A 12,934-nucleotide genomic window follows, 5' to 3' on the forward strand; every position below is an offset into this window, starting at 1 on the left:
GTCTCTCCCAGCCCTACCTGGAGATGCCGAGGATTGAACCTGGGACCCTCTGCATGCAAAGCAGATGTTCTGCCCCAAGCTACATTCCTTCCCCAACTCAGGCGCTACTTCTTAGTTAAAGCGTTCTTGTAATGATCAGCTGGAATGGAAACATTTCAAGGAGAAGTGGAGCCAAAAATTGTGGGTGTTTCAGCAGAGTGGCTAGAGAGGCCCTGCAGTCCCGTCTCTCTCCCCCTCCTACAGCACGAAATGGAGTAGAAGCCAGTGCAGATGGTAACATATGGCGCACAACTGGTCTTTTGCGTGCAAATGATGTGGTTCTCCACTGAGCTATAGCCCATCCCCCTCTTACCAGCCAAAAACATAAATTGGGACAAAAACCTCCAATATAATCTAAAACACGGGAAGATGTATAAACACCCTGCAAGCGAGTCAGGACGGAGGCTTTGATCCAAAGAACCATGAGCAGAAGAAGAAACTGGGCTAGCCATGCTTCACGGTCTCTCATGCAAGAGCTAGAGGCAGACTTGTGCAGGGCCAAAATGTACAATGCAGCTCTACAATGTAGTGGGGGTTGTGTTATAAAATGAGAATTAGTTAATAAGAAAAGAAAAACAAACCCATCAGGTGAGTGGAAATTTAGCACATCCTAAATGTAAATGTACTGCCTTCAAGTCGATTCCGACTTATGGTGACCCTCTGAATAGGGTTTCCATGAGGCTGAGAGGCAGTGATTGGCCCAAGGTCACCCAGTGAGCTTCATGGCTGTGTGGGGATTCGAACCCTGGTCTCCCAGATCATAGCCCAACACCTTAACCACTACGCTATACTGGCTCTACAGTCACATATAACTCTCACGGCCAAATAAAAAGCTCTGGAAGGAGTTTGTTGATAGCCTTGCACAAGAGTGTGTGCAAATGGAAGAGGTCCTCTGGATTTGATCACACACCACTCCTCCAGCACTCCTTCAATAAGTGGAAAACAACCTTTGCTAGGAGAAGGTCACGTTTGGGTCTAAACCACTAAAAGTGAGCAACAGGGGTGGATAGCGAAAAATAAGGCATGTTTTTGTAAACAGTCCAACTACCACTATTTTGCTGGCGGGGGATTCTAGTGCCCATCGTAAATCTAGGTGTGCACAATTAAAGTGGGTTAAAGAGCTCTATCGCCCTAGCACGACAAATCCACTTTGAAAAAGAAATGGACTTTCTGTCGTTAGGAAAGTGACGGGGAAATGCATTGAAAACGGTGGGAGGAAGATTCACAGGTAGACGTATAGACACCCTGCAAGCAAATCAGGGTGAATGCTCAATAAATGCTCACTGTCCTATAACCGCCTGGCAAACCGATCGGAAGGATTGCTCAACCATAGCCTAACCTCCATGCACGCCTTGTGCAAGCACATCAGGATGAACACACAGGTCGTCTGGAGGGGCTCCAAGTTGGAAACAATTCCAATTGCTAGAACAAAGATGAGGGAAGAATCGCTGGTGAAATGCCGCGAGCTGTGATTGGCCCTTCTTCATGGGAGAAGATGAGCAATGGCAGGAAATAAGCTGATTTGTATGGAATTTGCTTTTCATGATTTTCCGAAGATAGGAAGAAAAGGGTGAGGTGCCACAAACATTCTGCATTTGCTGGGAGTCAAAACTGAAGGCTGAGCCTTCAGAGAAATCTCCGATTACTCTTAGGCAATGCACATTGGTAATTTTTTGGCACTGGGGACTTGTAGTAACACTCTGAGAAGCGCAAACAGGAAAGCAATGGGCTGTGATGGCAGCCAGAGGATCTTGGTAGAAAATAAGAGTGCGTGTGTGTGTAGGGGGGACCTGATCCTGTAAACACAGCAGTTAAAACTGATGTCAAATCTGAGCTGCATTGGGTTAAGAAAGACAAACCATGAGCAGCAGGTTAATATTAATTTTGATTAATGGACTGCATCCAACTAAATCCTACTCAGAGTAGACCCTTTGGACTGCCTTCAAGTTGATAGTGACTTATGGCAACCCTACGAATAGGGATTTTATGGTAGACGGTATTCGGAGGTGGTTTCCCATTGCCTCCCTCTGAGAGTAGTCCTCCCCAGCTGGCCAGGGCCTGCTCAGCTTGCCACAGCTGCACAAGCCAGCCCCTTCCTTGTCCGCAACTGCCAGCTGGGGGGCAACTGGGCTCCTTGGGACTCTGCAGCTTGCCCACGGCTGCACAGGTGGCAGGGCACGTAACCCCTGAGCCACTCGCTGTGGGGGTGATCTTTAGCTGGCCCTTGACGCCCAAGAGACACGAGCGGGGATTTGAACTCGCAGACTCTGGACTCCCAGCCAGGCTCTCCTCCCCACTGTGCTATACCAGATGTTAGACCCTTTGAAATTAGTGATCCAGGTTAAGCCCCATCTGCACTATACATGGAAAGCAATGTCATGTTCTTTAAACAGTCATGGCTTCCCCCCAAGAATCCTGGGAACTCTATAGTCTGTTAAGAGTGCTAAGAGTTTTTAGAAGAGAAGACACCCCCCTTTCCCTGACAGAGCTGCAATTCCCAGAGCTCCCTGGGAAGAGGGACTGATTGTTAAACCACTCTGGGAATTGTAGCTCTGTGAGGGGGAACAACGGTCTCCTAACAACTCTCAGCACTCTGAACAACTGACCATTCCCAGGATTCTTTGGAGGAAGCCATGTCTGTTTAAAGGGGTATGATATTACTTTAATGTAAAGTACAGATGAGGACAGTCGTGTCTGTTAATTTCAGTGGGTTTGCTCTGAGTAGGACTAACAGTGGATGCAACCTGATATGTTTTAAAGCTCTTGTATCTTCTTTTTTTTTTAACCATCTTTGAGAATCCATTTGCTAAGAAATATGAGATTCAAAGCTAGGACCTTAGAGAGAAAAACAAAGGAGAAAAAGGCCCACATATCTTTTCTCCCCCCACCCCACCCTTAATAAAACATATTTGGATCCAAAGCTCTGTGGGAGCTTCAACATTGTTAGACATCACAAAGACCAAATTCCTTAAGTAACTCCAACAAATATGCGCTTCAGGAGGGGGAGTATAGTACTCAAGAGAAAAAGGTGTGGAGAGAAAGAGTTAACTCCCCTTCCTGACCCCAGTAGTCCCAATCAGATTTGGCTCACCCCCTTCATTTCAGACCTGGGGGTCAGGTGCAGGGGGTGTAGAGGAAAGGAACTCAACAGATGACATGAGAGTTTTTCACAACTGTATTTGTTAGTTGCCTATTGATTTTGTCCTGTAGTGGACTCTTTGTGTATTGGAACCCCTGAATTTCACCCCAACTTGCTAAATCAGGAGTTGCTGGACAAAGACGCTCAGTATTACAAATGCTATTCACTGAAACTCTGGAGGCCAGGATGTGGCGCAGTGGTTAGAGCCAGGGGGGAAGCACCAAGGTGGTGCCCGTGGACACACATGCGCCCACATAGACCCTCCCTTGCGCCCATAGGGTTCACTTTTCTCTGCTAAATTTAAGTTTCAAAGAAACATTCTGTTGTAGCCAGATAATAGGTTGCTGTGTGTGCTTCTTTGCGGTGTGTGCGTTTGTAGGGCTGACAGCATTTCCCCTAGTTTGTGCATATGTTTGTTGGCCCCAAAAGGTTGGCCCCTGGATTAGAGTGTCAACCTTGGTCTGGGGGGACCCAGGTTCAAATCCTTCTTTATCCATAAAACTCACTGGGTGACTGTGTGCAAGTCACTCTCTTTCAGCCAAGCCTACCTCATGGGCTGTTGTGAAAATTAAAATGACGAGTGGGGCACCATGTACATGGGTTTTGCGACCTGCACCTTTGCACTCCCTTTGGTCCCTCCTTCATGCAAATGGACAAACAAACCAGTGAACTGTACCTTCCCATTATGTCTGAACCAGGAAACTATGGCTAATGGTTTGAAAACAAGCCAGGATTCTTGAGCCAACTTTAAACCATGGCTTGTTTGGAAGCCGCTAACCACAGTTCCCTGGTTCAGATGTAATGGAAAGCTATGGTTAACAGTGGTTTCCTGGCTTCTCTTCCTGCTTGCACATAAAGGGAGGAGCAACACAGCAGGAAAGGGGCTGCATGCAAGTCACAGAGCTCAAAATATCCTAGCTTATTAAGCCAGAATTCGATTGTCTGAATGCAGCTAATTCCCCCTCCCCTTTTGTGAGTGGTCTTACGGCCCTTGAAAGCAAATCACTAAGCAAGGGACGCATCGGTCTAACCCTCTCTGGCATTTCTTATGGCCTTGTTGACTTAGTATTTCTAAGAATTGCTGCCTTTGAAACCACCCACCAAATATACCCCAAAGCTGGCCTGAATATGAACCAAAAAATCAGCATGTTTTGGAGCCCTGGTTTCCATTGACCATTCATTTCTTCCTCTCCTAAATTCCACACAATTTAAGACATGCAACAAAATAGCCATCTTCGGTCCAGAAGTATGAGAAGCATTTCAGCTGATGAGGCAGAAAACACAATGATATAAACCAAACTTTAAAACAGATGGATTAAGAGGAACTGGGCAGCCAGCAAAAAAAAATAATCATGTTGCTATTGTCAGTGCCTGGAAACGGCCTGTAGCATTGCACTTTGTTTTATACAACACAAAGACCACAAGGGGAATATTCTCCCTCCGTACGCGCATATCATTCCATGAGTATTATGTAAGACTAAAACAAATAGATCACCCTTGTTGCTTGGAGTCCATTTGTTAATGGGGTGGAGACGCTTTAAACAAGAAGTTATTATCATTTCAAAGCTGAAGGGAACAAAATATTCAGCAGAAAAAAGATCCCAACCAATATGTTACAGGATCATAAAAGTAAAACCAGGAATACGCTGGCTTAAAGTTTGCTCTGAACTAGCAGCCTTGTACCTGGCGTTGCTCAGGAATTCCAGGAAACCTCCAAGTCAGTGCAGTTTTGAAATCAGGAGTTAAAATCAGTGCAGGTTGCAAAGGTTCAAAATGGCGCTTGCTCCTTGATCTCAGGAACCATCGCGCAAAATTTAGTCACGATACCTTCAGAGGCGTCCAAATGCATAGCAACAAACAGCTTCCCAAACGTCTGAGATGCAAAGGTTTTATGTCCACAGGCCAGCATGCAGAAAAGCTGGCACAGCTAGGATTTTATATCAAGATATAAGGAGAGATTTTGCATGCTATCCGAGTGTCCAATACAAAGGGACTATACTATAGCTCAGTGGCAGAGCACACGCTTTGCATAAGGAACTCAGGTTCAATCCCTGGCATCTCTATATAAAATAATGAGGAAGCAGGGGATGTGAGCCCTCTGCCTGAGATCCCGGAGAGCTACTGCCAGTCAGAGCAGACAATATTGAGTTAAATGGACCCATAGTCTGACCTATATTGCTACCAGGGGAGGCTGGCCCTTAGACCGGATGGGGTTATGGCCCCAATAGCCTCAGCCAGCCCCCACCTTCCTGCTTTTCTTATAATGGAGTTGGCTCCGCCTGTCATTGACTCTGGCTCCGCCTACTAGCTGGGCTCCCTGCCTTCCGCCCCGCCACACCCAATGGACACAACTGATCGCCCACCACACAGGACAAAACTAGCTTAGTCCAAGTAACTGGTAGGTGTTGCTAAGGACGCCCCCTCCACCACCAGGATGGCTTGTAATTCAGCTCTGGGTTTCATTACCGACGTAAAAACGTAACAGGCAAGCACACCCATTTCTAAAAGCAAAAGGTCCCGTGCCGTTTCTCAGAACCTTTCAGAATTCCATTTCCCCGACAGTTCATCAATAGTGCATGGGGCTGGGTGCCTTTCCATTACTGCGTTATTACCGCCATGCATAAAAGGGGCAGGGAGACCGAAAGCCTCAAGGACCTTGTAATTTACCCATCAGCAGAAGTTATTCCTGAGGGTTCTGAGACTGTGCCAACATTTTTGCTCAAACACCAGCCATTGAGCCTTTGGCAGAGAAAGGAACTGGAGCGCAAATCAGGCTGGTTAAAAGGAAGAAAGAAATCTACTACCGACAGAGGTTACAAGCGAATAGGCAGAAGAAACTGAAATCCAAAGAGATCAGGGGTGGGGAACCTTAGGCCTGGGGGCCAAAAGCGGCCCTCCAGGCCTCTCTCTCTGGTCCTTTGGGACTCTCCCCAGGCCATACTCATCACAGGCTGTGTTTCACACCTTACGTGTATTTGCCTGGCTGGAACGTACCTCTTAACTCTGATCATGCTTCTTGCTCACTGTACAAAGGTAAAATTCACGCTCATTGCTCTGCCTCACTCTTGCCTCTGGCCTCGCCCACCATGGACTTGCGGCCCCCCAGGAGGTTGCCTCAGCAGGGAATATGGCCCTTGGGATGTAAAAGTTTCTCCGCTCCCGAAATAGATGAATGGGATCTTTCGGTCCCACTCAAACATCCACAGCAACTCTATGGGGGCAAGGGTAAAATGGAAATGGACTGCCTTCAAGCCGATCCCGACTTATGGCGACCCTATGAAGAGGGTTTTCATGGTAAGCGGTATTCAGAGGGGGTTTACCATTGCCTCCCTCTGAGGCTGAGAGGCAATGGCTGGCCCAAGGTCACCCAGTGAGCTTCGTGGCTGTGGGGGGATTCGAACCCTGGTCTCCCAGGTCGTAGTCCAGCACTCTAACCACTACGCCACACTGGCTTTCGCGGAGGCAGGGGTAGGGAGGGGAAACTGGTGCTGCAAGCTCAAACTTTATAATTCAGTGGTCTGACCATGACAACGGGGTCAGCAGCATCCTTCCTACATCCAAAACGCCAACATCACCACCACCACCGCCCTCACTCTGAAGCAAAGACTAAATCAAATGTGTGGCCTAGGGTACATTGATCCACTGACAATTTGGGACAGCCCCGTAGCTGTCACAGAGGTGACCAAGTCCTGCGCCGGTCCAGACAAGGCACCCTCAGCGTGAATGTTGAAGTCACCCAGGACCGCCCCCCTGGGGTTCTCCAACACCATGCTCAAAACGCTCCCTGCCAGCTTGCCCCAAGAGGCCGCTGGCAGCAGGATGGGCAGTGTCACTCAGGAGTGACCTGTGCTCTGAAAAACCTCAGAAAGTAGCATCCACACCCTTGTTGCTCCCCAGAGGAGCGACTGGGCTATGCACCAATCAGCTTGATGAGGGATCGCTGTTTCTGGCCTTCCCAGGATACTGCAGCGGACAGTACCAGCAACAAGCCAAGGCAATACAGGGGAGAGGCAGTAAGAGTACAGAATCTTGGGCCACAGGACAAGTGGATCAGCCCGTTGCTTCCCTGAGCCTATGATCGGGACCGGCATGGCTCAGTAAAGGGACCAACTTCCAAGCCCTGTTCCTCCTCCACTTTGCCACCTGTTTACCCACCCTCTCTGAGTCAGCAATAAGCACAGCGAGGAAGGAAAAACCACAGGGCTGCATCCAAAGCTAGTCCTACTCAAAACAAACTCACTGGAATTCAAGGGCATGACAAACTTAGGTCCATCAATTTCAGTGGGTTTACTCTGAGTAAAGCAACCCATCATCACCACCGACCTTGTCCTCTTCTTGCGTACGTGTGGCTGCAGTGTGAGTGGATTGGGCCCTGGGAGGGGCAGGCAAATGGGCAGCAGCAATTGCAGGGAGGGGGCACCACTGAGAGCATCTTTATCCAAAAGCAAGAACCAGCACCAAGGATGAGACCGTTCAGCATATTTGTTCCTTTAAGTGTTCTTGGACCTTGGGTCACCAGATGCTGCTGGACTATAACTCCCATCATCTCCCACCTAGCTTAGCGAGCAAGGATGATGGGGCTGTAGTCCATCAACATCTGGGGGCCCAAGGTCCAAGAACACTGCTTTAAGAGCTCTGAAGAAATGTTCTCCTCCCCCTCACATCACCCCAATGAACCATAATCCCCAGATTCCCAACTTTCTTTCCTGTTTTCTTCTTCTTCTGTAGCGTTTGTAGAACCTGAGATGTGAGGCAAAATGTGCAGGCGCTAGTCTCATTTTTTTACATTTATATCCCACCTTGCCTCCAAGAAGCTCAAGGTGGCATACGTGGCTCTCCTCCCTCTTCATTTGATCCTCTCAAGAACCTTGTGAGGTAGGTTTAGCTGAGAGATGGTGACTGGCCTCAGGTCACACAGCAACCTTCAGGGCTGAGTCAGTATTTGAACCCCGGTCTCCCAGGTCCGAATCCTACACCCTAACCACCACACCACACTGGTGTAGGAACACAGGAAGCTGCCTTATTCTGAGTCAGACCATTGGCCCATCTAGCTCAGCATTGTCTGCACTGGCCGGCAGCGGCTCTCCAGACCTGGAGATGCTGGGGACGGAACCTGGGGCCTACTTGCTCCCACCTTTCAGCTATGCATGGTGATTTATTTCTTTGGAGGATTTACTTTTTACGCCCCCTCCCTGGAAGAATTCCTGCAACCCCCCATGGCTCCTACCCTTCTCCCACCTGGCCAAAAGGCACATTCCATCCTGTAAAGGAGTCTATATAAGAAAAAGCACAGCCAAGGAGAAATCTGGGGGAGCTCAGGGTCTCTAAGGAAAAACTTCCGTTGCATCTGGATCTGCTAAACCCAAGTCCAAATCTAGAAAGCAGTCAGAAGAACATCAGAAGAGTCTGCTGGGTCAGGCCAAAGGTGGCCCATCTAGTCCAGTGTCCTGTTCTCACAGTGGCCAACCAGATGCCCTAGCGGGAAGCCCGCAAGCAGGACCTGAGGGCAACAACACTCTCCCCTACTGCGGTTTCTAGCACCTAGCCATTGTGGCCACTAGCCACTGATAGCCTTATGTCCTCCATGAATTTCTCTATTCTTCTTTTAAAGCCATCCAGGTTGGTGGCCATCACTGCCTCCCATGGGAGCCAATTCCCATCATTCCTGACCACTGGCTATGCTGGCTGGGGCTGATGGAAGTTGTAGTCCAACAACATCTGGGGGCCCAAAGGTTGGGAAAGGCTGCTTTAAGTGTTCCTGGATCTTGGGTCTTGTTGCTGGACTACAACTCCCATCATCTCCCAGCTAGCTTAGAGAGTAATGATGCTCTCTCCGTAATTTAATTCCATAGTCCCATAATCCCCCCAGTGATCTTTACATGTATCAGAGAGGGGGGGGGCTCGCACCCCAATTCTCTCTGATCCAGCATTTCCCCTAAGAAGGAAACACACACTTTAATCTGTGGCCTGAAACATTCCTGACAAAACACCCTGGAGGAGAGAATCAAACCAAGAGAGGGCACGTTTATTTAATAATCCAAATCTCCTGGTAATTTAATAATGGGAGTCAGGTGTTAAATAAGGGCTCTTATAAACATTTATTTTGGTTGGGGAGGGGGGAAGCAAAAGCCAAGCAGATTCAACATGACGAAACAGAGCTGAGGAGAGGGGCCAGCGAAGCACATGTTAGGGCTATCAAAATAAACTCTCTGGAGTCCAAAGATAGATACTATTTTGACTACCACCCAGTTTCTCTCTTTGTTAGCAAGTTGAGTGTATTAAGATGCAAATCATGTATTTACAATGTATCAAGTTATACGGGGTGGATTTTAATATTACGGTTCACAATAAACCAAAGTGATTAAACTTTGATTCAACTCCCAAGGTCTCAGCATTCAGGCTCCTATGAATAATTCCAGGAATAACTGGCCTGTAAAATAATACTGGCATATTTATAAAGAAAAGTGTTAGCTCATCTGTTACTTCATGTCTTTGTCTAGGAAACCAAAACAACAATATAGGCTGCGAATGTATATATGTATAAGATGAGTAGGCAGGGTTTGACTCACTGGGACTATAATGAACTTTGTGATGCAGCTTTCAGTAGGTGGGTTTAGGTAGGAAAAAAGGGGACCCTTGTGGGGTGATAAATGAATAGAGCATGGATGTCCAGACATCCCCCCCAAGTCCACCCTGACCTGAGAAATGTTGCTGGGCTTAGCAAAACCATTTTGGCCTCCCTTGAAATTCTTTGGATATTTCACACAAGTTCACTTTAAATGTAGCCTGAGGCAAGATTGGGGTGGAAACTCGAATGGAATTATACATAGTTTGGACAGAGTAAGACCAGGCATGCTGGAAGGGTTCCAGGATTGAGCTAAGACTGTGAGCGAGATCTGGGTTGGGGCCCATAGATAGGGCCAGGCTTTATTTATTTATTATTTGATTTATATCCCGCCCTTCCTCCCAGCAGGAGCCCAGGGTGGCAAACAAAAGCACTAAAAACACATTAAAACATCATAAAAACAGACTTTAAAATACATTAAAACAAAACATCTTTAAAAACATTTTTTGAAAAAGCTTTCAAGGCATCTTTAAAAAAAAAAAGGTTAAAAACTTATTGGTGTTGTTTTTTTAAGTTTAAATATTAAAAAGCAATTCCAACACAGACACAGACTGGGATAAGGTCTCAACTTAAAAGGCTTGTTGTCTTCAATAGGTGCCGAAAAGATAACAGAGATGACGCCTGTCTAATATTTAAGGGGAGGGAATTCCACAGGGTAGGTGCCGCCACACTAAAGGTCCGTTTCCTAAGTTGTGCGGAACGGACCTCCTTGATAAGATGGTATCTGCAGAGGGCCCCCACTTGCAGAGCGCAGTGATTGACTGGGCATATAAGGGCTGAAACAGTCTTTGCCCCAGGATCCCCAGTCAGTGCCCAAGGCAAGGATGCTTTGGCACAGTTTAGCCTGATCTGGCAACTGTGCCCATTTCCCAATGAAATCAGGATTGAAATCCCTGGTCAGCCTGGAAGATTGCTGAGCTGGTCACTATTTCTCATACCTAACCTATCTTGCAGGATTGCTGTGAGGATAAAATGGGACAATTCCTATGTATGCGGCCCTAAGCTTCTTGGAGGGAGGGCAAAATATAAATGGGATAGGGCCCTCTCCAGACTGTTTTTTTGTTTTTGTTTTTTGGCAGGTATATTCTTCCACATGTCATTGATACAGTAATAGTGTGTTAGTAGTGGATTTATACTGGACCATCCACACATTGTTCTGATTTATTAGTTGTTCTGCAACACTTCCCCAATGTTACTGTATTATTGCCATCTGGAGGGGCACTCTTGTGCTATATATAGTTCAACACAAGTGGGACAAACCCCCCCCCCCAAAAAAAAACTCTCCGGAACTTTTGTGGTATAAAAAGGATTTCAGCAGGATGTTATGGGACATGCACTAATTGGAAATGAAGCTGTATGTCTGCCCCCAATTTTTTGCAGGCGCAAAAGTATTGAATTGTGCATAACTGCCATCATGAGCACAAATCACCATGGATGCATGCTAAAAGGATCTCTGGAGGGGCTCATAGATAGACCAGGCTTTGCTCCAGTGCAGGAATCCAACTTAAGCCAGTCAAGTGACTGTCCAGCTGCCTCTTGAATGTCTTCAGTGTTGGACAGAGCCCACCACCTCCTTAGGTAATTGGTTCCATTGTCGTACCGCTCTGTTAGTTAGGTTTTCCCCGATGTTCCATCGAAACCTGGTTTCCTATAAGTTGAGCCTATTATTCCACGTCCTGCACTCTGCGATGACCCTGGCCCTCTACTGTGTGACAACCTTTCAAGTACTTGAAGAGTTCTATCATATCTCCCCTCAGGGTTCTCTTCTCAAGGTTAAACAGGCCCACTTCTTTCAGTATCTCCTCACAGGGGTTTGTTTCCCATCCCCTAATCATCCTTATTGCCCTCCTCTGAACCTGTTCCAGTTTGTCTGCACCCTTTTTAAAGTGAGATGACCAGAATTGGACGCAGCACTCAAGATGAGGCCTAACCAGTGCCAAATAGAGGGGAACTAGTACTTCACACGATTTGGAAACTATACTTCTGTTAATAGCATTTGCCTTTTTTGCAGCCACATCACAGTGCTGGCTCATATTCAGCTTGTGATCAACAACAATCCCAATATCCTTCTTGCATGTAGTATTGCTGAGCAAGTATCCCCCATTTTGTGCATCTGGTTTCATTTTCCTAGATACAGAACTTTGCCATTTTCCCTGTTAAATTTCGTTGTGTTTTCAGCCCAATGCTCCAGCCTATCAAGATCACTTTGAATTTTATTTCTGTCTTCGAGTGTATTAGCTATCCCTTCCAATTTTGTATCATCTGCAAATCTGACAAGCATGTGATAAAAGCAACTCTCCAAAACTGCAGAGTGGTCCTTTCACTACAAGACTCCACTTCTTTGCAACACAGGCACACTTCCCAAGCAAAAGGAACATGAGAATGCAGATACAAGTACCACCACTGAACATTTCCTGCCTAATTCCTTTTTAACAGCATGTTTTGACTGATCAGAGAAGGAAAACCCACCCAAAGAAGCTGCATAATAAGCAAAGGCTATTCTGTCTGATGCAGGGAAACTTTTTTTTAAATAAACCTATTCAATTTATTATAAAGAATGCCAATGACAACTCTCCTACAGCCTGCAAAATGCTTTTCAAGCTGCCTATTAGCATGACAAAAGCCATCTCAAGTTGTTTCACTGAGGGGTAGAAGATACCTTTTGTTACTCTGTTAACTGCAAAAACCGAGCACTCAAGCTAAATCCATTATCTCTACTTACCATCCTGATTGATAAGGGCATCTCCGGCACCATCCGGGGGTTTTGGTGTAGATTCTGGCTCCATGGCGCTTTGGGATATTGGTAGTTCAGGCAGGATCAATCCAGTTTTGCCAACAACAGGCAGAGCAGTTTGTGGCTTCGGTCTCCCAGAAGTGGCAGTCATCGAAGGGTAGCTAATCCACTCAGATCCACTGCCAAATGAAACACTATTTTGCACTGATAGGCTTTACAATCTTAAAAGCAAACAATCCGTATACGAAGTGGAAAACACGCTATGAGGGTTGAATATGTGAAGCTACTTTGTACAGAATCGGATCGCTGGCCCATTCCAGCCCACCACTCTGACCGGCAATGGCTTTCCACAGAGGCTCTTCTCAGCAAACTGCTGCCGTGAGATCCTTTTAAAATG

General features: G+C 46.8%; 1 protein-coding gene across 1 annotated transcript in view; it reads right to left on the reverse strand.

Moving 5' to 3' along the window:
* The window catches only part of MORN1 (MORN repeat containing 1), a 133,645-nt gene that overhangs the window by 75,668 nt on the left and 45,043 nt on the right, over nt 1-12,934 (reverse strand). The window contains exon 10 of the mRNA XM_061600901.1: nt 12,526-12,716. Within this exon, the coding sequence (XP_061456885.1) occupies nt 12,526-12,716 (191 nt within the window). The remainder of the gene's footprint in view (nt 1-12,525; nt 12,717-12,934) is intronic.

Source organism: Rhineura floridana, chromosome 18, assembly GCF_030035675.1.
Source record: "Rhineura floridana isolate rRhiFlo1 chromosome 18, rRhiFlo1.hap2, whole genome shotgun sequence".
NCBI classification, from domain to species: domain Eukaryota; kingdom Metazoa; phylum Chordata; class Lepidosauria; order Squamata; family Rhineuridae; genus Rhineura; species Rhineura floridana.